At 42.1% G+C, this 22892-nt stretch overlaps 1 protein-coding gene across 4 annotated transcripts in view; it reads right to left on the reverse strand.

The window, feature by feature from the left end:
* Positions 1 to 505: 505 nt before the first annotated feature.
* Positions 506 to 22892, reverse strand: part of cdh22 (cadherin 22) — a 238991-nt gene continuing 216604 nt past the window's right edge. For all 4 annotated transcript variants that reach the window (XM_077529529.1, XM_077529533.1, XM_077529532.1 and 1 more), the window contains 4 exons: positions 18050 to 18167; positions 14230 to 14379; positions 13855 to 13956; positions 506 to 4904 (listed from right to left, as the gene is read on the reverse strand). In XM_077529529.1, coding sequence (XP_077385655.1) covers positions 4351 to 4904; positions 13855 to 13956; positions 14230 to 14379; positions 18050 to 18167 — 924 coding nt within the window. In that variant the 3' untranslated portion in view covers positions 506 to 4350. The remainder of the gene's footprint in view (positions 4905 to 13854; positions 13957 to 14229; positions 14380 to 18049; positions 18168 to 22892) is intronic.

Here is a 22892-nt window from a genome sequence, read left to right on the forward strand (position 1 = left end):
TTTAAACGACCATGTACAAGGTGTACGGTGTTTAAAAAAAAAAAAAAAAAGACCATGTATAGTAAGTTTTTTTAAATTTATTTATTTACTTTTACCATGTATAGTAAGGATTTTTTTTTTTTTTAAACGACCATGTACAAGGTGTACGGTGTTTAAAAAAAAAAAAAAAAAAAAAAGACCATGTATAGTAAGGCGTTTTTTTTGTTTTTTGTTTTTGTTTTTTTGTGTTGCCCATCCAAACTCCTGCATGGCCAAAATTCAGGCCGAAAAAGGCGCACAGTGGCTTACAAACTTTTGATCACTTTTTAAAAGGACCGCTATATTAGTTTAGCATTATAACTTACTACTTATAATATTTAAGTTGTATTCTTGCAACATTGTGAGTTTTTCCAGTCTGCCTTGAAAAAAAAAATTGCATTATAAATATAACTGCAGAAAAATACAATCTTCATGCTGTATATAAGATACAGCGTCTATTTAACTAAATGTACACAAGTAGATGGAGTTTAGCAAAAAAATTAAATATTTATTTGTATTTTTCTCTCTCTTTTTTTTTTTTCAGTTTTCCATACATTGAGGTCAACAAGAATTATAGGTTGTCGGTATAAGGAGGATGTGACCAGTTCATTTTACCTAGAAACCTTCCCTCAACGTAAAGTACAAAAAACAACAACAAAAAAAACAGCAAAGCAAAGCCGTTGTGATACAAAATTAACTTTTCTTTTATACACACAAATGCGGGAAATAAAATTGGGAATTCCATGAAACACGTATCATTTATGCCTTAGTTTTTTTTTTTTTTTGACAACTTAATACACAATTGTTTTGCACCCCTTGGAAAAAAAAAATGCAAGAAGGCGTAGAATTGTTCATTTCCACGTTTCCTCTTCTGCACAGCATCCATTTCACATTATGTATTTAGAAAAAGATTTCATAGAAAAAAAAAAATACAAATATAATCCAGAGTCAAACTCAACACGAGATGGTCCTTATCTTCTTTTGAGTTTTTTTTTTTCCTCCCAGTGTCAGATTCCAGTGAAAATCCGTGTAAATAAATAAATACAAAAGCAAATAAATACATAAATATCAACACCCTTTTTAAAAACAAAACAAAACTATTTTTGAAGGGTTGCCTTGGCCATCTGCGGCATCCAGTGTGTACAACAAAAAAACTGAACGATGTCACCCATGAGCGAGTGGGCACTGTGTGGACAAAAATATTGGGACACCTAATTTATTTTTTGGGGAAATGAAACAGGCAGTTACAGAATGAACCCATATTCAACTTTAAGCCAGCTGGAGATCGAACCCACAACCTTTATAAGAACTTGAGGGCCCTGGTTGGCAGCAGCTGTTATCTAGCGTAACTGTGCCATAGCTAACTAGCTAGCTAGCTAGCTATGCCTACAGCTCGAAAATGCATTATCCCTCCAGATAATCTGTCGGCGTGGTTGCTTTAGAACGCCTCGTTATTGGCCATGAGTGTAAACACATCGTCTCCAGTTTGTGGACTGGCGCTTAGAACTGGCTGCCTTAGAACGCCTCGTTGTTGGTGTATGAAAAAAAAAAATAATCCCTGTGACCACCAGGAAGGCAATATTCCAGCCACGGAAGTCTGTAAGTGGATATATTTCCGCGGTTCGATGATACAATAATGTGTAGGCATAAGAAAGTTGCTTCAGAACATTCAGTGGACACGCCTCATTTCATATCCTCGACTTATTTTTTTTTTAACAATTTAAATTTGGCAGTGTTTTAACGCATTCACTCCCAGCTGTTTTCACTGAAGCAACCCACTTTGCTCCCGGCTGTTTTTACTGGATTTTGACTGATTTTGCAAGGACCACAGAATATTGTGTTCTATTGCTTTAACAAAAACAAAACAAAACAAAAAACCCCAAAAAACTATCAAAGGTTAGTCTCTTCTTTCAACAGGAAAAAAAAGGTACATTTTCCGTTTTGAGGTAATTAGCATTAGATTATAGCTAAGTTTCATCATTTTTTCACAAATCTGCTTAGAATGTGGGGAAATCAGCCTGTTTTAACATGGGCCTGGTTGATCTCTTATACTCTGCTGCCACCTGCTGGCCGTTTTTGTAATTACTACCATTGCTTCAAGCATTCTCTGCAGTAGAGAGGCAGCATCAAAGCCTTCTGTATGCTCTATCATAAACAAACAAACAAACAAACAAACAACAAAAACATTCAAACGTATAAATACGTCTTTGGGACACGTAAAACATTTAAAATAGAACATACTGATATGATTTTGGGAGCAAATGAGTTAAAGGTGACTCTTCTCTGTGGTGTGTCAAATTTAAAACAGGGACTTGAATATCCCCCATAAAACAGGTGTCAAGAGGCACTACTTGCTCAAACTGGAAAACTAATTCATGCTTTTTTCGGACCTCAGGGCTGGATTATTGCAACTTTTCGCAAATAGGCCGCCCCAAGTAAATCTGTAAATACCCTCAAGCTGGTCCAAAACACCGCGGCATGAGTTCTACTTTAACTATGAGATATTTCTTTTCGACTTGTACTTCCGATTTCTGAGAATTTAAAACCCTTTTTACTGCATCGCCAGGCACGACCGTCGTACCTTACAGAGCTTGTGGTGCTTTTTATCAACTTAGTCGAACGCTGTCGTCCCAGAGCTTCCATTTACTTTAGGTTCCAAAAACTTGTTATGCGTGGTAGAGCCTTCAGCTATGAGCCGCCTCTCCCGTGGAAAGGCAGACAGCCTCTCTCGATCCAAGAGTAAACTTCATCTCTTAGTTATTTACCGCCACAGGCCTCGACTGTCGGGGGGGATCTGCGGCGATTCCCTTCGTCTTCTCGTCTCTCGACATTCTCAACCCGTCGCCATCCGTGTAATATGTTACTAACTTGTTCCTCTTTGTCTTTCTTTGCGTCCCCTGCGGCTGGTTCTGCCTTGCGTCTGGAATTTTCCGCTTGTTATAAGCGACGGTGAGGCCGGTGCTGTTGGGACCGGACCGGTATCGTTTGTTTGTCACCATGGGACTATTAGCGATTGATATGATTACTGTTGCGCCCTTCGTTCTTTCGCCACTCCCCTTGCTGCTCAACTATCCTGTTTTCGATTCATCCTCAGTCCCTCTACTGTTTTTGCATCTCAAACCAACCAATCCTGGTTTTTGCTCAAGGGTTTTGATTTTGAAGGGAGTTGAATCTATCCTCGGACCGCCAAGTGCTTGCTCATGTCAGGTTCAGTGTATGGGCAGACTCGTTCTCGAAACTGCTCAATGTGAACATGCATCCATCCATCCATTGTCTTGACCGCTTATTCCTCACAAGGGTCGCGGGGGGTGCTGGATCCTATCTCAGCTGGCTCTGGGCGGTAGGCGGGGGACACCCTGAACTGGTTGCCAAACAATCGCAGGGCACACAGAGACGAACAACCATCCACACTCACAAGCACACCTCAGGACAATTCGGAGCGCCCCATTAACCTGCCATGCATGTCTTTGGAATGTGGGAGGAGACCGGAGTACCCGGAGAAGACCCACGCGGGCACGGGGAGAACATGCAAACTCCACCCAGGTAGGCCGGAGCCTAGACTCGAACCGGAGTCCTCAGAACTGGGAGGCGGACGTGCTAACCACTCGAACACCGTGCCGCCCCAATGTGAACATGATTTTTTTTTTCCTGTCTGTATATTCTTTGGAATTGACTTGTGTCCAGTCCCGGTGTCACCGGACAGATTAACCTTCCCAACACTTTGAACCGAGGGTTAGAGCGTCCGAGGATAGATGAACTCTGGAGGGTTAAAGTGTCGTAGGACACGCCCTCCCTGTATCCGTTTAGTATTGTAGTTTCATAGGGTTAGGATTAAGGTAGGAACTTGTGGTTCTCGGCCAACTCCTTGGGGGTAACAATTAGGGATGTAACGATAACGGCAATCTGTCCTGTTACACCTGGTGGTCCTGCTTCTTTTGCCAAAAGTTAGCTCACCTGTGACACTACTGAGAGAAGCATGATTGAAAATGGATGGATGGCTCACTCGAAACAGACCCGTTGGATTAAATCATTGAGGAAACCGTGACCCAATAGTTTCGTCCACACAGACAGTTCCTGCACTTTTAGTTCAAACATTTCCTGCTGGCTTTCTCCTTCGGTTTGCCAAACGGCAATCCCGCAAAGCTGACATTTCCTTTCCCTCACAGCTGTCACACTCGATTCCCAAATAAGGTCCCTCAGAAAAGCCAAAACCCGGTCAGAGAAACCAAGCGAGACAAGGAGGTCTTTCTGCTGTGCGTTTTTAGGAGAACACGGGACAAAGAAAGCGTCGAAGAAGAAGAAAGAAGTCTGTGCGCAGGACGGGACGCTCTGCTAGGAGCCGTCCTCGTCGGGCTTCCCCGGCGCGTAGTAGCCCGCCAGCTGGCGGAATCGCGGCCCCCAGTCACTGAGGTATGAGAAATCCTGCTCGGACGTGGTGGACAGTGTGTGGATGGAGCTGAGCGACAGGGCGGGCGAGCTGGTGCCCTCGAAGGCGTACGTCTGGAACGAGTCATACGGCGGCACCGACAGGTCGCCGTCGGCCTGCTCCACCTTTTTGCGGATGTAACCTTTGAAGACGGAGAAGTCAGCGGCCGAACACGACTCCGCCGCCGCCGCCGTCGCTCCGCCCGCTAACCGGTTCGCCTGCAACCAGCGCGGCAGCGTGCGGATGTCCGGCACCGAGTCGGCGGCGGAGGCGGAGGCGCTCTTGGCCTCGGGGAAGTCGTAGAGGTTCCTAAGGGCGCTCATGTCGTACGCCTGAGTGTCCTGCTCGCCGCCGCCCTCGTCGTTGTACTTGATGACGTTGTCCCGCATGTCCTCCTCGTCCTCGGCCATCCGCTGGCCTTTCCGGTGGCGTTTGAGGGTCAGGATGAGCAAGACCAGGACTGAGGGGAAAGAGGAGAGAGTTATGCCGGGGTTAGTGGTCAAGACAACATATTTAGCCTCAAGTTTCTCAATCATCAACTCATCTGCATCAAACCTTAAAGGGGACAAAAATGGATGGTGAGTATACCAGGGTTTGGCAAGATTTTATGCTCAAGGACAACATTTGATTATGATTAAAAGAAAGACAGATGAGCTCTGTCATGCAAAATATGTTATGATCCCGTTACGGGCGGAGCCTCCTGCGCATATTCTGGAGGCGTGGCTCAATGGTAGAGTGGTCGTCTCCCATGCGCGAGGTTTTGGGTTCTTGCGTAGCAAAGATTTGTTTTTTTATTTTCACTTTAGCGCCATCTACAGCTCTGTCCTTATACAGTAATTTAGTTTGTTTCTATCGATTCTGTAGGTTTTGCATCAATAGTTTAACCATTGTTTTTTTTGTTTGTATTTGTTGGTTGTTGTCTTGTTGAATTGTTATTGCTTCAGTTTTTGGATGATTTGGTTTTAGTCCGACTTTTTGGAACAAAAAGGTTTGAGGTTTCACTGTATATATAATCAATGTAATTGAAATTAATGAACCAGTTATTGGGTAATTTAAATAAAACCTATATAGCAAAAAGTTACATTTAGTTGAGACCTTGCCAGGATTTTTTGGTAGAACTAATCTGTCAACTTTTGGAGATTCTTGTAACAATTTTGTTAACTTTGACCCAAATCCTCAAACCATCATCTCCAAATTTTTAGGGATAATCTATTATCTATCCATCCATCCATCCATCCATCCATCCATTATTCATCATCCATCCATTATCATCCATCCATCCATCCATCCATCATCCATCCATTATCATCCATCCATCCATCCATCTATTAATCCATCCATCCATTATCATCCATCCATCCATCCATCCATTATCATCCATCCATCCATCCATTATCATCCATGGATCATCCATCCATCCATCCATTATCATCCATCCATCCATCCATCCATCCATTATCATCCATCCATCATCCATCCATCCATCCATTATCATCCATCCATCCATCCATTATTCATCATCCATCCATTATCATCCATCCATCATCCATCCATCCATCCATTATCATCCATCCATCCATCCATCCATCCATCCATCCATTATCATCCATCCATCCATCCATTATTCATCATCCATCCATTATTATCCATCCATCATCCATCCATCCATCCATTATCATCCATCCATCCATCCATCCATCCATCCATTATCATCCATCCATCCATCCATCCATTTTCCGAACCATGGGCATTCTGGAGCCTATCCCAGCTGTCTTTGAGTAATCTTTAGATGATTTGTGATTATTGTTCCCTGCGAGAGCAAAAAATTGTCAAGAATTTGAAACCAACTGAACCATGAAGGGATGTATAACTGGTGGTGGGACAAAATCTTCCAGCTCCATATACATATACATATATATATATATATATATATATATATATATATATATATATATATATATATATACATATACATATACATATATATATATATATATATATATATATATATATATATACACATATATACACCGGTTTATATATGTATATATATATGCAATATGCAGTGAAAAGTACTCTTGACGTTGTTCTTATGCACTTTTCTGCATATCAACACGCGCCGTGTGCATGACGGGTTTTCCAATTCGCGCTGCCGATGTAACTTTGATTTGACTTCTGTGGGAGCAAACACACAGCGGGATGCTCGGCGCGATGGGGAGGGCAATTCGGTTGCATTGTCAAGTTTTTCATTTGAAATGCATGAGCATTGATTTTGCAGCCTCGCCCAAAAAATATGATTTCAATGCCTTAAAAAAGGGGCGGGACGAGCGTTATATCAATACTCATTTAAGCCTCAAGAAAGTAAAAGCGTGAGGATGCATCAGCACTTTAAATGCGGCGAAGAACTGCAGAGAGCACAGCGTCCGCAGCGTGACATTCAAATGACCATGATTCCATAACTATTACTTTTACTGTAAAACAGATGCTGTTTATTTATTCCTAGCATGTTATTCAAAGCAGCTGCGACGACTCCGTCCGAGTCGGCTGTGTCCTGTCTAAAGAACTGAACAACTAAAAGGATGCCAGCAGAAAGAGATCATTACCCGGCGGGCGCCTGCGATGCATCTTCAGAAATCGATGCCTGAAATGCTGGCGGAGATAAAACGACTACAAATAACACGGTCCGTTTCGGCCCAGACGGACGCGCGGCGTTTGATGCCGCGAACCCGCCAACAAGCAGGCAAGCATTAACACAAAAGACAAACGGCGCACATGCACGCAGCGGGGCCGTCGCTTCAGCTGCGTCCGGAGGATTTGCACGAGACGGGAAAGTTCAAAAGTAGCCTTGCAAGTTGAAATCGTTTTACATCATTTGCGCTCTGTCCTCGGCGGCGGATGCCAATCATCTTTGTGCGTTTGCAAGTAAAAATGAACTATAGAAACTATAAAAGACCACATGTACGTGTAGTTCAAACTTGAGGAACTAAAGTTGACATTTCATAACAGTAGATATGAAATGAAACCTGTAATAAAGATATTTAAGCAGTTTCTTTACAAAAAAAAAAGCTTAATTAGATGGCAGGTAAAAGCCTTACTCAGGGGTATATTCAGTAAGAATGTGCTGCGTCTTGTAATATTGCACCACAACTGTCACCTATTCACGAAGGATATTACTCTAATCATATACCGGCGCAAACACGCCCACAAAACTGACAACTTGGAGCAAATTTGCACCTGATTTACCACACATGGCAATGGATTTGCACCAACAACGTGGTTGTTATAGTAACAGTTGTGAGAAAGATGAGATTATCAGAAAGCGAGGTTGGACCGAGAGAAAGCATTTACGGCGCAATTAAGATGTAGAGAGCAGAAAGGACGACAACGACGTCATTCATTCATGAAGTACAAATTATTGGTGCCATCGTTTTTTAGAAATGTCATTTTAGAGGTTAGCGTGGGCGTACAGTATGCATCTGGTACGTAAATATGATCGTAAAATGCCTCCCCGCCATTGCCGATCAGGTTACGTTATGTGTCCTAAACCAACATAGAAAAATCTCTCTCTCTCTCTCTCTCTCTCACTCACTCACTCACTCACTCACTCCCCCCTGCCAACCCCCCCTCTCTCTCTCTCTCTCTCTGCGTGGTGAGCCAGAAAGAGACGTGCACCGTGCCACATGCACTGCTGTCATGATCCCGGGATCGAGGTTGCGTCAAGTTAATACATGCTTTCCAAAAACATTATTTGCGTCACGCGAACTCAGTGTGGCTATTAGCGCTGGCGTTAGTGAATTAGATGATTCATTCATTCATTCATTCATCCATTCATTGTCCCAAGCAGCAGTTGTGGTCATTTAGACAATCTGCGGTAATTTTTCAAAGATGTATTTATTTTTTTGTGTTTGTTTGAAAATTGAGCCTCCCAAGAAAGTTTCACTTACCACACATGACCACATGACGGTTGAAATTCTCAAAACAAAAAAAAGAAAAAGAAAAAAAAAAACTGCCTGAAAGGAAGTGGTAAGTCTGGAAAGTTCTTTTTTATTTTCAAACGGACACTTTGGGATCATTTTGGCCATTCAAAGAGTCCTTTCAAGATGAACTTGTCCTAAGGATTTTTTTTTTTTTAAACTTTAGCCTCTGAAGCTCGTTTCACTGAACCACATGACATTTGACAGACATGTTTATTAGGCAGTGAACCCCCCCCCAAAAAAAAAAGTCTTCCCAACCCATACCACGCTCAAAAATCTGATCGTTTTTTTCAAGTAGCCATTTAAGGATGATTTTGGCTCCAACTTGTCCCAGACATTTTTGTCCCATTTCCACCAAATTCTCCTTCTTTTGGCAGACAATCATCTCAGCCGTTCCTGATAATGGCCACTATTTGTGTAAATGGTCTCAAAAAGTCACTTTCCTGTTCACCTAAAGAGCCTTGCGAAACTCGAGTGAGCCTGACTGAACTTGGAAAGTTGGACGGCGCGCACCAGTTGTCGCCGATAATATCCAATCACTCTCCTCCCACGTTGTTTACTGGGCTCCACTGGGAAGGCCGTGCCTATAATCATTGTGTTTTTATTGTTCTCCGCCGTGAATGGGCCGAATTAATTGCCACGGGGTTTGACGGTCGCGCGGTAAATTGCGGCGCGCATACTAAAGCGGGCACGCGGGGTTCAGCCCTAATGAGGCGAGTGTCAGCGGGGGGAAAAAAAAAACTCTCTCTCAACCTCATCGTATGTGCAGATGCTTCTTGTGCAAATAGAGCGGTCGCGGAGGATTTAACCTCGTGACAAAACCCTCGCTGATAGCGCGCCGCCGTCGCTGCCGATTAGCCGCGCGGGCACTTGAACCGACAGCTATCGAAAAGGCGGTTAAATTGCAGATTAGGAGATTTAGTAGTCAGTGGGTTGGATGGTGGGTGACGAGTGACATTTAAATAAAAAATATTCATGTTTTTGTTCTTCTATGAAATATTTAATTGTTCGGTAAAATACTTCAAACTTGATCAAATTATATTGGCATTTTTTTAACCCAATAAGCATATATAGCGTATTTATTGGTCCTTATGAACAAACAAACAAACAAAAAAAACGTTTTTGAAAATCACTGTTGATGACTTTTTTTCATTTGTGTCATATTTGATACATCTGGTCACAATGCTTTACAGTTGTACATTTATAACTGTCACAAATATAATAAACAGACATATCAAATATATTAGTATTTCCAACAATCAGAAAGAACATTTTTCACTATTAATAAGTATAGGTGTCTTTGATACTGCCCTCTAATGGATCATCCGTGCGATGCACGTGTCAGATCATATACGTCAGGGTTTTAATGGGGGAAAAAAAAATATATACTCATAAAATAGATGGCTCAAAATGTCTTTTATATTTAATATGATACGTTTGGCTTTATAGGGTTTTAAATTGCTTCAGGTTTTTGAGAGATCAATATTTTTGACATTTTTACTGGCTAGCAGTGAATTAATGTGCATTGACAATTTACAAAATGTACTTTGGTCCTTACTAAAGGTAGATTTTGTGCTTTCCTATTTTTGCATTTGTTTGCTGCTAATATTGCCACGTTTTCTGAATTTTTTTTTAACATGATTTACATATGCGGTAACAATTTTTGTCTTTTTACGATATTGCAAATTTGGAGCATAAGGAATGATAATGTGCAGTTTTAGCACTTTTCTGAAACAAAACTATAGAATACATGTATAAAACTCGGGCCAATTTGGAAAATTTTCAAAAAAATAAATGGTTAAAATAAAGTATTAAAATACCCTAAAACCGTTGAAATTTTTTTGATCTTACACATCAATCTGTTGAAATGTCCTTTTTTAATCACATTATTTTGAAGGACTGATTAAAAAAAAAAAAAAAAAAAGTTGTTATTTCTGCTGATTATTTAAAAAAAAAAAATTCCCCCATCTTCCCAAGCAAATTTACCGCATATTTTCCACCGCTTTACAATGCAAGTAGGAACCACGTGGACCTTCTCTCATCCCTCCCGAGCGCGTGTGCAGATGTCGCGATAAGCGCTCCTGACAAGACGGTTAATTTGCCCCCGGGCCGCGATGCGCTGCGCCGCCCTACCCGGAAGTTCATCGCCAGCAGATGGGAAGTTAATTGAACTGGAAGCTTGCAGATGCTGCCGTGAGTGCGGCGGCGGAGGCGGCGGCGTGGATTCCATCACACCGGGCCTTCAAATGAACGGACGGCGGGACGGTTTGTTTGTAAAGTAATTAGGGAGAAATTTGTTTTCATTTTCAGCCGAGAATTGATGGAACAGTGAGGTGAAGACGCCGGCTTTAAAGTCGCTGCTGTCGACACTTACACGATGCGATCGAGTGAGCTTACAAGACTCGGGGAGTAATTCATCCATCCATTTTCTATTGAGCTTGTCTTCATTAGAGTCCCTGGTAAGCGGAGCCAATCCTGGCTGATTTTGGGCAAGAGATAGATACACTCTTGATTTACTTGAATATTCAAATCAATTTTCCCTATCGAAATGAATTCAAATGCTATGAAAGCGATACAACACTTATTAACTCATTCGCTCCCAGCATGTTCTACTGTATTTTTAATGATTTTGGAAAATAATATTCTGTTCTATTGTTATAAAAACATGGAACCTACCAAAAGGAAAGATTCTAGTCTGTTCTTTCATCAGGGAGAAAAAAAAAAGGATATTTCTATCTGTTTCCATTTTGCAGCCATTAGCATAAAAAGTTCATCATTATTCACAAACCTGTTGAAAACACTAGCAAAAAGATCTTGTTGCAACATGACACTGACTGATCTCTTATACTCTGCTGCCACCTGCTGGCCATTTTTTTTAATGACAATTACCATTGATTTAAGCCACCTTTTCATGTCAGAAACTGTATCAAAGCCTTCTCTATGCTCTAGCATAAAAAATAAAAATAAATAAATATGTTTTGGGGAGTGAAGGATTTGATTTTTGAAAAAAAAAAAAAACGTATTTATACGTTTTTGGATTTGAATAAGTTAGTCATTTTCCAGGATTGGATTAGGCATTGTGTACAAAAAATAAAAGTGAAAATATCTCTGACATCTTATTCCTTGAATTTGATTTTAAACCCATTAAGTATCAGAATTCGAACGGCATGTTCCTGGACACGTGATCGTGACGACGTATCCCGTGCGTAAGCCGTCTTCGCTCATTTCAATGGGAATTTGCTGACGTAATGAACAAGAAAAGGACATTTTGAAAAGTGTCTTGAGTTACACTCATTGGTGTGGACACACATAAACACTTTTCTAGGGGTTCGATTTAACACTCTCTGACACTGGCGATTTTGCTGTGTATATTTTGGATTTTTCAGCCATGTTTTTTGGCCCCGACATCAGGCACACCGGTGCAAGTTTGATTCTCACTTTTGGGATTCAAATCACATCATGAGTATAATAAATAGTAAAAAAAAAAAAAAAAAAAAAAGAGAGAGAACCAATACAAACGAAGGAGAAAAATGATTTAGTATGGTTTAAACATTATATATATTCCGGTTTATTGTCCCAAAAGGACGACTATTTATATATTAACAAATGTTTTTTTTTTTTGTTTTTTTTTGCTATTGTGCTTTGTTTCAAGCGTTTCAAGACCTTGAAATGCTTTTCATTTGGTGTCTTTGAGCTGATGTGGCCCCCAAAACAAAACAAAACACAACACAACAAAGTTGTCTTGAATAGGAAACGTAGGCCGCATCTGACGTGTACGCAAAACAACGTGTTTGCGGATGCTTTTAAAAAAAAAAAAGATGATGAATAAGTGATGCGCCGCTGCCGAGAAGATGTTCTGCTTAATGGAGGCATATCCCTAACAAGTCTCATTAGGACGAGCGCTTTACAAGACACGGGCTGGCCGTGTGAGTCGCGCCTGCAAGCGGCGGGGGTGTCGCGTCATCCATCATTCAGGTGGCGCCGCACGCTCGCCTCTGCTGTAGGGACTACTCATAAAAAGTTCACGACAAAAACAACACCAAGTCTCTGCGTGTAGAACATGTTTGCATTTGTACGAGCGCGTTTAAAGTCTCGTCGGTGTCAAGTGGGTTTGCGCCTTTCGTTTCATCTCAATAAGAAAAGAAAGTGACAAAGGCAAAATGCTCACATTGAAGCAAAGACCTCCGTCAAGGACGGAAAGACATTGACACTGTAGTGCTCCTTTTAACGCGATGGTATGTCATGTGATTTCTTGACACTACTAATTATATTTAGCCGAATATAGTATGTGCAATATAAAATCATATGTATGGTGTTCCACAGGGTTCAATTCCAGGGCCTTTGCTGTTTTCACTGTGTCTGCTGCCCTGGGTTTCAAATAAAAAGAACAAAAACAAAACAGCAGTATCCATCCATCCATTTTCTTGACCGCTCATTCCTCACAAGGGTCGCGGGGGGTGCTGGAGCCTATCTCAGCTGGCTGGTTGCCAGCCAATCGCAGGGCACACAGAGACGAACAACCATCCATGCCCTCAAGCACACCTAGGGACAATTAACCTGCCATGCATGTCTTTGGAATGTGGGAGGAGACCGGAATGCCCGGAGAAGACCCACACGGGCACGGGGAGAACATGCAAACTCCATCCAGGAAGGCCGGAGCCTGGACTCATACCCGAGTCCTCAGAACTGGGAGGCAGACGTGCTAACAAGTCATCCGCCGTGCCGCCACTACTAATTATATTTAGCAAACAAACAAACAAAAAAAAAGTGGTCGGACGAATACAGTATGTGCAATATAAAATGATATGTATGGTGTTCCACAGGGTTCAATTCCAGGGCCTTTGCTGTTGTGTCTGCTGCCCCGATAACCAGTCATCCACCCTCCCTGAATTCCCTGTGGAATATATACATATTTAGCTAGCATTCTAAGTGGTTTACTACGGAAACATTAACACTGACGCCACAAGGTTATATCAAGAAAAAACATAGACTTGCAGGCGGTTTAGGAGTTCCTGGTCAACTTTTGTATCCACGAGTCAGGTATTGCCCTTAGCCAACAGAGGGCACACTCTCCTCTCTCCTCTCCGGAAAAGCTGGAAGGCGTTCTCCTGGTCAAAGCCCCGCCCCTAACCCCTCCGCTATTAGCGGCAACTAATACTGAAACTAAAACTAGGCATTTATTAAATAACTAAAACTAACAGCACCACCCTGAAAACGAATTAAAACTACATTTAAAAAAAACAAAATTCTAAACAAAATCAAAACTAACTAAAATGAAAAATTCCAAAACTATAATAACCCTGGACCTGACCACCGCTCCCAGGCCCATACTAATCAAGTGTCCCCCCCCCCCCCCCCCCCCCCCACACACACACATTTATCCTCTAATACAGCTAATCGAGTACCTCTGTCTATCCTTTCCACCCATCCACTTACCTATGAGGATGAGCATGCACACCAGCAGTGCGATAAGTGCCCCCGGGCTGAGAGCTGCGCTCATTACATAGGCTGTGGCGTTGCAGGACGTGATGGCTCCCTCTGTAACAAAACAAAACCAAAAAAATCACATTACATAGAGGCAAATGCATTAGTCAGTTCAGTGGACACTGATTAAAGTTATCCAGAGTTGAATAGTCAAGCTTACAGTATATCACATTTTTTTACCCTCCTTTGGCGGCCTTGCCTTGTTATTATTTTTTTTTTGTCGTCTGCAAATAACAAAATCTTGTGCAAAAAAAAGGCAAAACAACCGATGACCTTTCAGTGCCGCTGATCCCGACGGTGACGCTGATCGGCGCTAATGGCGCTCACCTGTGTCACAGCCGCAGATGTAAATGGTCAGCGTGCCCGTGGAGCTGAGGGAGGGGGGGCCGCTGTCACCCACCAGGATGGGCAGGAAGTAGACGTTCTGCTCGTGGCGGTTGAAGCCCGAGCGTTGCGCCCGGATGCCGGCGGTGGTGTCTGGGTTGGGTTGGAGGCGTAAAAGGAGACATATGATGTGTCTTTTTTTTTTTTTGATGATTTAGTTTCATGGTCGCTTGTTTTTCAACATTAACCACGTGTATTTCCTCCCGTAAACAAACGTGAACGCGTGACAAAAAAATAAGCAGAATCAACAGAAATTAAACATCAGCGCTTTGTGTATGAAGCCCCGTCCCGCCGACATAAGATGGATGGACGAGAATTCCTGTGGAGGCTTTGACAAATCGAGTTGAAGCATCTTGGTGGGCAACACTTGCATAGGCGATATCAAGCAATCCATCTTCCACAACGTATGCATCACCATTATCCACGCCGCACACCAGGAAGACAATCTCTCTTTTAGCGCCTGCGCGGGAACATGACGTCCCTCAGCTTGTCCTTTGCACTTTTACACCACAGCTTTTGTCATCCACTAAAGGCTCCTCCCCAAAAAACATGAAAACCGGAAGAGTGAGGTGGGGTATGCAAACTACTACTACTACTACTATTACTGATACCATTTAAAAAGAAAAGATCCATTATTATTCATCCATCAATCCATTTTCTTGACGGCGTATTCCTCACAAGGGTTGCGGAGGTGCTGGAGCCTATCCCAGCTGGCTTCTAGCAGTAGGCGGGGGACACCCTGGACTGGTTGCCAGCCAATCGCAGGACACACAGAGACGAACAACTATCCACACACACAATCACACTTTGGGACAATTTGGAGCGCCCAGTTAACCTGCCATGCATGTCTATGGAATGTGGGAGGAGCCCGGAGTACCCGGAGAAGACCCACGCAGGCATGGGGAGAACATGCAAACTCCACCCAGGAAGGGCGATTATTATTATTATTATTATTATTATTATTATTATTACAACATGCGAGTAACAAAATAATTGTAAATTAATTTGACAATTAACTAATTGTTAAGTTTTCAAATAATCGTTGCGCCGCTACACCGAATCGAACCGAATTGAATCATTTCATTTTAAAATCGAATCGTCCTTGTATCGAGATGCGTATCGAATTGTCTTGATTGGAGAGATTTACACCCTTACAATAATAGCTTGATATTAAAAATATATTTGAAAGAAATGTAAACTTTTTTTTTCCATTTAAAAATGTGTTTTCATTGGTATATTTGCATCCATCCATCCATTTTACTCCATTGTTGTTTTCACCGTCGCCGTAATTAGTAGCAGTAGAAGTAGTCATAGTACATGAAATACTGCATGTTATTGGTTGAAGGTTCTATCACTTGTCAATCACACTTAGATTCACACATATGTTGTTGTAAAAACTGAAGACAAGCTCCAGTCTAAACGAGTTTCAGAAGTGTGGAAAGAGAGACGCAACACCGGAGAATGGGTAACAGGAAAAGTGCTCGCACATATAACGGGCCCAAGCTGAACTACCATATTTAGACACTAACACAATTCAAAATGATTTAATCGAATCAAGCAAAGTGCTTAAAGTAACTTTCGTTGCCGTAAGCGTCGCGTCATCGGAATCAGCCGAGTTTGCCGTGCTGATGTTTGCGTTTCCTGACGACCACTGACAACGTTAAAAAGTGTTTATCAGCATCACGGTCGTGATGGTGTTGGTGATAGGTTGGTGGGGCTGATGGTGGTGTGTGGGGGGGTCTTTTTCTTTTCTCTCTCCTCTCTATTATAGTGTGCGCCGAGTCCCACAGACGGCATGAGGAGGAGAAGATGCGACAGATTGAAAGTGACAGGTTGACAAATGCGTCCACCAGAGGAGACACGGGAGAGGCCAATAACGAGAACGGGTGGGAGGATTACAAAGTCTGCGTGTGGGTTCTTTTTTTTTTTTTTTTTTTTTTCCTCCCCCACTTAGGTATACAAGGCTCACTATAGTGAGGATGTTTTTGATTACTTTCCCTGGTCTACCATATAAACAAACACGTGCGTTAGGTGGGTGCGATGTGACCTTTACATATATTTAATCACTCGCATACACACCGAGTCACGCCAAGCACCGAGGAAATTACACATGCGGATGGATGTGTGCATGTATGCATGCCTGCGTGTACACAGCTGGAGGAAGCTTGAGGGATGCATCTTCCTGCCCGTTTGTGCGTGCGTGCAGGTTCACGCTCAGGCTGCAGCGGGCCCTCGCGCGCTACCTCAGCCGGCGCGCTGACATTTCCCCATAGCTCAGGCTGCTCCCGTGACATTTCCCCGGTGTCACATCAATCTTGATTTAGCCGCGTGTCACGTTGGCTTAAGTCCGCGCCTTTAATCGAGGATCTGCCCACGTGTTTTTGTGCTCCCACACACCCCCGAAGGTGGGGTACAAGGCGAACCAGGCGAAAAGGATGTGCGGCGCCGCGATAAACGGCGCCTCGTCTGAAGTTGGCGAAAAGTCAATCACCGGATATTATGCTCAGGGTGTTTATTTAGTGGAGCTGTCAGTCATGCTATAGAGGAATAGTTGTTGTCATTTCGGCTGTGCTTTGAGTACTTTTACACGCAAGGACTCGGGGAACTGGGTCATTATGACTCCAACAAGCACAACAAACTTGGGGACATGTTATGTAAAATTGACGTCTTAATGGCTTTTAGACAAATAGTTGGGACTTAAGTGTAACACTGAAAAGTTACAAATTGTAACATCCCACAAGTGCCATTTAGACAAAAAATAGAGCCACACCTACTAGCATGGCTGCCGAATCTAACAACTACGATGCAGAACTAATTGAAAGAATTGAATTTATTTCTATTTATACTAATGTTTTGGTGAGCACTGAAGCCAATCACAGGCAAATACGTATTTACGTCATTACAAGCTCACCGCTTGTCATGTCTGCACTCGCAATTATGCCCGTTTCACAAAAATTCATCAACGGATAGAATTAGCGTCACGGTGTTATAACGCTCAAAGTGTCATATAGAGATAACAATACTCACAGGAATGTATTTGTTATTCTCTGTGAAGAATGACTAATATTACTGTGGCTTGCTGACCCGTGTCTCAAATTGTTTGCTGAACGCGTTCACGTTAATCTACTGCTGCTACGTCATTCAACTACTTCTACATTTCTCGACCGATTTAAACCATTTCAACTTCAACATGTTCCAAAAATTCACACTTGGCGGGCTTATATTTTTCACATTCCGAACATACACGGTTTTCCCACAATTCTGTTTCACCCCGAAAATACCCATTCATTTCCGATGACACATTCAACAATTGCCATTCTAAATTCAAAACGTTCAGCTCATTCCACATCATTCAATGCATGTAATTCAGCATTCAAATGCAATTTTTTTTTCTCCAGAAATTGCTTCTTCTGACAAACTTTGGGGTGGTTGGTTGTATTTTGGAATGGACGAATGACATTTACATTCATTTGAATGGGAACAGATTATATAAGATACAAGTCTTTGAATTCTAAGCACTTGCACATATGATCACGAAACAAATCCAAACAACTTTAGGCAGCACTCAACCACTCAAAGGACCACTGTATTGTAGTAGCAAAGATTCAAAGCTGATGTCGTTGATCCGAACATGTTGCATCAATCTGGAGAACATGTAACCGTTTGCCGTTATACCCGCAACATCTACGCTGATAAAGCGCCGCTTTCCTCAAATGCACCTTCTCCGTCCCCCTCAATGCCGCATGTTCTTTCAAACTCTCACCTTTGATGTCCCACAGGTCAAAGTGTCGATTGCCGGAGGCTTCCGGGGCCAATCTGAAGTAGAAGTGATGTCCAGTCTGCGGCTCGTCTTTGTCCACCACGCTGATGGTGTGAATTATCTACGGAGAGGACAAGTGGTAGATCAAATGGTTGGTGAGAAAGGTTAGAAGCTACACAATGCTCGCATCCATATAGAGCAAACAAAGCCACCGCATTTTAGAAAGAACTCCGAAGAGGTTGAATAGATGTTGGAGTGCAAAGGCTTTCAGTCAAAGTGCAACTGAGTGGGTCTTAAAGTCAGAAAAGTATTTCTGAAGAAATCTGCATTATATATATATATATATATATATATATATATATATAAAAAGATACGGGCCAAACTCTTCAAACGCCTCGCTAAAAGGCTTCCCAGAACATAACGCGACAGAAATCTACACTCAGGCTGCCATATTCACGTCTCCAAGAAGCAAAATGCAACAGGACTATAAAAGGATGGGGGAGAATTGAAAGGCACAAAACGCGGTTGGGGTGTCGTCCAGCAATCTTCTATAAGAAGAGTGATCCTCATTCAAAGCTAAAACTCAACTGTGATCCAATTTGGAGGACTCTGCGTGGACACAATGAGGTGAGATACAATTCTCGGTGAGCTGAACAGACATCAAAACATCCCCCCGGAGAGGCTCGGTGACAATTCATCCAGCTTCTCGGCAGACGACATCCCATCCTCTGCAGGCACACATCACAGTCGGTCACAAACTAGTCGCGATGTCTGCCACGTGCCAAAATGAAGAAACAATAGTCGGGCTGAATTGCCTTCACACATGGAATTTTTTTTTTTTTTTTTTTTTTTTTTTTTTTTTTTAACTCATTCACTCCCAGCTGTTTTACTGGATTTTGACTGATTTTGCAAAGGCCCACAGAATATTGTGTTCTATTTGTTGTAAAAACATGGAACCTACCAAAAGAAGGCTTAGCATCTCTTCTTTCATGAGGAAAAAAATATATATATATATTTCCGTTTTGCAGCAATTAGCATCAGAATATAGCTAAGTTTAATCATTATTCACAAATCTGTTTAAAACAGTGGGGAAAAGAGTTTTTTGCAACATGGCCCCGGTTGATCTCGTATACTCTGCTGCCACCTGCTGGCCGTTTTTGTAATAACTACTTTTGATTCAAGCGTTCTCTTCAGTTCAGAGGCTGCATGAAAGCCTTTTGTATGCTCTAGCATACAAAATACAAAAAAACGTATAAATACGTCTTTGGGAGCAAATGAGTTAATATGCATTATCAATTTTCAAATTGCAAATGGTAGCCAACTGGATGTACTTAAGTTGCCAGTTGTTTTTTTTAACCATTATTTTTTCCAGTTTCTATAATTTAGACTATGACTTGATTTAGAAAAAAATGTGTTAAAACAGTTAAAACATACCCTGCACTGTTAATTACTGTCATGCACTTCATTTTGGAGTCAGCCAGCCCTCCCTCGAGCGTCTCCAGTTGGTTGCTGCTCGCGTCTTAACTGGAGCTCGTAGGAGGGAGCACGTGACTTTATTTCCATATCAACTTTTGAATGGTACCAAGGACTAATCGGAGAGTTAAGAGGGGATCAGGCTCTTTCCGTTGTCGGTCTGTCTTTGGAACAGCCTCCTGCTAAATGTTAGGGAAGCCTGTCCATCTTTAAAGCTCGTCAATTACATTTTGAAAGTACTCTATGAACAAGGCCTCTTGTTCTAAAAGACTTTCCTGCATTCTTGCACCAGGCCTCACTGAAATACACCGTCTGATGTTTCATTAAGCAGCATCCTGTCCCAGTAGGCTGAACGGATTGGCATTTAACCACGGGGCAAGTGCGATTGATGATTTAATGGCAACTGATCCCACGCCAGCTGCGTTAAAACCGGCTTTGCGAACCGCTACACAGCCAACGACCCTTCTCTTATGAAGACGTTTGGGAAAACAACACTTTAATAAACGCAAAAGTCCCTCCGTGCCAGCCAATATTTTTTTGTGTGATCTTTCGCTTACAAACAACAAACTCCAACACTCCTCTGTGATCCATACAAGCTTAAAAAAAAAAAAAAAAAAAATTCTCTGCCAAAACAGACCTGATCTCATCTTCTCATCATTCTCCAAAGCCCTTTCAGGTTCATGCAATTTTGAAGTCAGAAAGTGGGGGAGGGCGTCGAGCGTCATAAGCAGGAGTTTTGTCTCCAACCGAGAGATGAACGCGCTAAAATCTTTGAAGAAATGGATGAAGTGAGCATTGATCTGTGTTCGGCGTCAAGAGTCCTCAGCAGGGGCGCAAACGCTTAAGGCGCCGTCTTGCGGGTGAAGCCGAAACCGCGCCCATTCTCAGCAAGGTTGAAAACATCTTCATGAGCTTCCATATAAACCTCACTGAAGATTTTTGACAAAACATGATGAGGCACATCTCGATGATGAGACTTTTGGGCCCTATACAGTGCAAGGAAGAGAATGACGGAAGAAGGGGGGGGGGACGAGTGCAGCTTGTGTGGGAGTTTATCGAGCAGCTCGCGTAGCTCCCTCAAGCGCAATCACCTAATTAGATTTCTATCCGCTGCTCCCCTTTCTTGACCCCCCTTAAATCTCCTCATTCGGCTGGAAAGCTCGAGGGGGAGACTTTCCCAAAAGGTGCCCGGGACCCATCCGACCCCTCAAGGTTGCGAGAGGAAGGGAAGGCGTTTCCATTTCAGGGGAGTCGTGGGAGGTAGCCAATAAATAAATAGCAAGACATCAAATGATCTAAGGGACGTTCATCTCTGAAGGCTTTTGTCAATACAATCTCGGGTGGCGGGTTTAGGACAAAATCACCACCAGAAATGAAGACAAGCCCTGATCTGTAAATTGAGAAGTAGTTTGTTTAAATCCTGTATTTAAAAAGTGCCTTTTCCAGAGTGACTGGGCCTTTAAATAGTTTTGGTTTGAAAGTATCACCTATTCTTGTATTGGATCCGGGTACCTCATAAACTCCTCTGGTTGGTGAATATATATACTTTTGTAAAATCATTGCAATGCACTTTGCACTTTGATGAATGTTGGTTTTACTAAGAGGAGCTTCGCTAATAAGACCAGTATTGATTTGAAAATGTTTCTGACATCCAGAGAAGCCAAGGTAGCGGCGGTCAAAGCTAACAAACGGGCAGAACCAGGAATTTCCATGTCAGCACTCTGTCAGGATGTAGCCTCCATTGAATTGATTGGAATTATTCTCTTCAAACTGAAATATGACAATCAATCAGCTTGTTGTCACCTATCAATTTGATCAATTTTTCTTTTCCTATGAATCTTTTACAAACGGGAATTTCAGTTGGGGGGCAAGTTCAACGTCTACTTGATAAATATATTTGTTAAATAAATGGTTGGATTCATTATTAGGGATGTAACGATATCCAAACTCACGATACAATATTATCACAATATGACACTCACAATACGATAAAATTATCACGATATTGTGGGGAGGTTGGCGAAATTTATTTTGTTTTATTGTTATTATTATTATGTTATGTTGTTAATGCCCGCACACATTGAGTTCCTCCACATGTTGGTTTGCTTCACAGGCATATTACGTTCACTTTCATCTGACAATTAGTGTAGATTTTAAATATAGAAGGGCCAAAACATCCATAATGAAAATTAAAACGCACAACAAAAAAAAAATAGCCATAAAAGGGTGCTAGAACTGCACAAATGGAAATCAACCTGACTTTTTTTTTAACAGATGTGTTACATTTAAATATCGTGAACACGATGACAACGATATCGTGTCAGTTTTAATATCACGATATCGCGCTTATCGTTGCATCCCTATATATTGAGTTATTATGCTTCTTTGAAATTGATTGAAACTTCAGGTTCTGCCTTTGTAAGCCCAATTATTATTATTTTTTTATTGTTTTGCTCCATTCTCACGCATCCGGTGCACTCATTTTGCCGATTAAGCCTCTCATGCATGCATGCATGCACGGATGTGACGAGCGCGTTTTAGACAGGCCGGACATTTAGTTTAGACTTTTTCTTTTTTTTTTACCCTAAGCCGCCCGTTGGATGCTGCCGACACCGCGGTCAAACCGAGGCGATCTGTCGCCGGCTCGGCTTGTGAGACGGCGCAACCGAGCTGACAGGTCGGCGTCACCTCGGGTCACATTTAGTGTTTGGCTTGCCACCCGGGCCACTTTTCTGCACACATGCGCACTCTTATGATATCTGTCTCTCCGCATCCAGTCAGGAAAATACAAAGAAGTTAAATGGCGAGGATCAGGCGGCTACTTGGTCAATTTCCAGAACATTAAGGAGAACCATTTACAAAAAAAATAAGTGCCATATAGAAAGGTGTGAGCTGAGATTTGAACCTCGAACTTGTGATGTGATTTGCATCACCACCTTTAAAAAAAAAACACTGCATGTAATGCATGTCAGAAAATCAATGATGGTTCAGGTTATGGTTATGTTTACATCCTATTTATTTAGTTAGCTAGAGCCCAAAAAAAAAAAAAAAAAAAAAAAATGGCAATTTAGACCAAATAATGTTTGACTTTTCAAATATACTGATTGAGTTGGGGGCCCGGCAGGACGACCAACCGGATGGAGCCACGGTGAACAAAGCTTGTTGTGAGTGCCAGCTGTCGCCCCGTTTTTAACGCGCATTAAAAGCGAAATTACTTTTAGGCATAAAGCTCAAAGTGCGCTGGGCTGAAAAGCAGGAAAAAAAAAAAAAAAGTTGAGTGAGAAAATGTGACTTTTTCAGTAGTTAAAGGACTTGCCTTCAGCTTGAAAAATGTTACTGCTCAGCCGTATAGAATGTGAAAAATGATATTATA

The sequence above is a fragment of the Festucalex cinctus genome, chromosome 8, assembly GCF_051991245.1.
Source record: "Festucalex cinctus isolate MCC-2025b chromosome 8, RoL_Fcin_1.0, whole genome shotgun sequence".
Classification (NCBI taxonomy): Eukaryota; Metazoa; Chordata; class Actinopteri; order Syngnathiformes; family Syngnathidae; genus Festucalex; species Festucalex cinctus.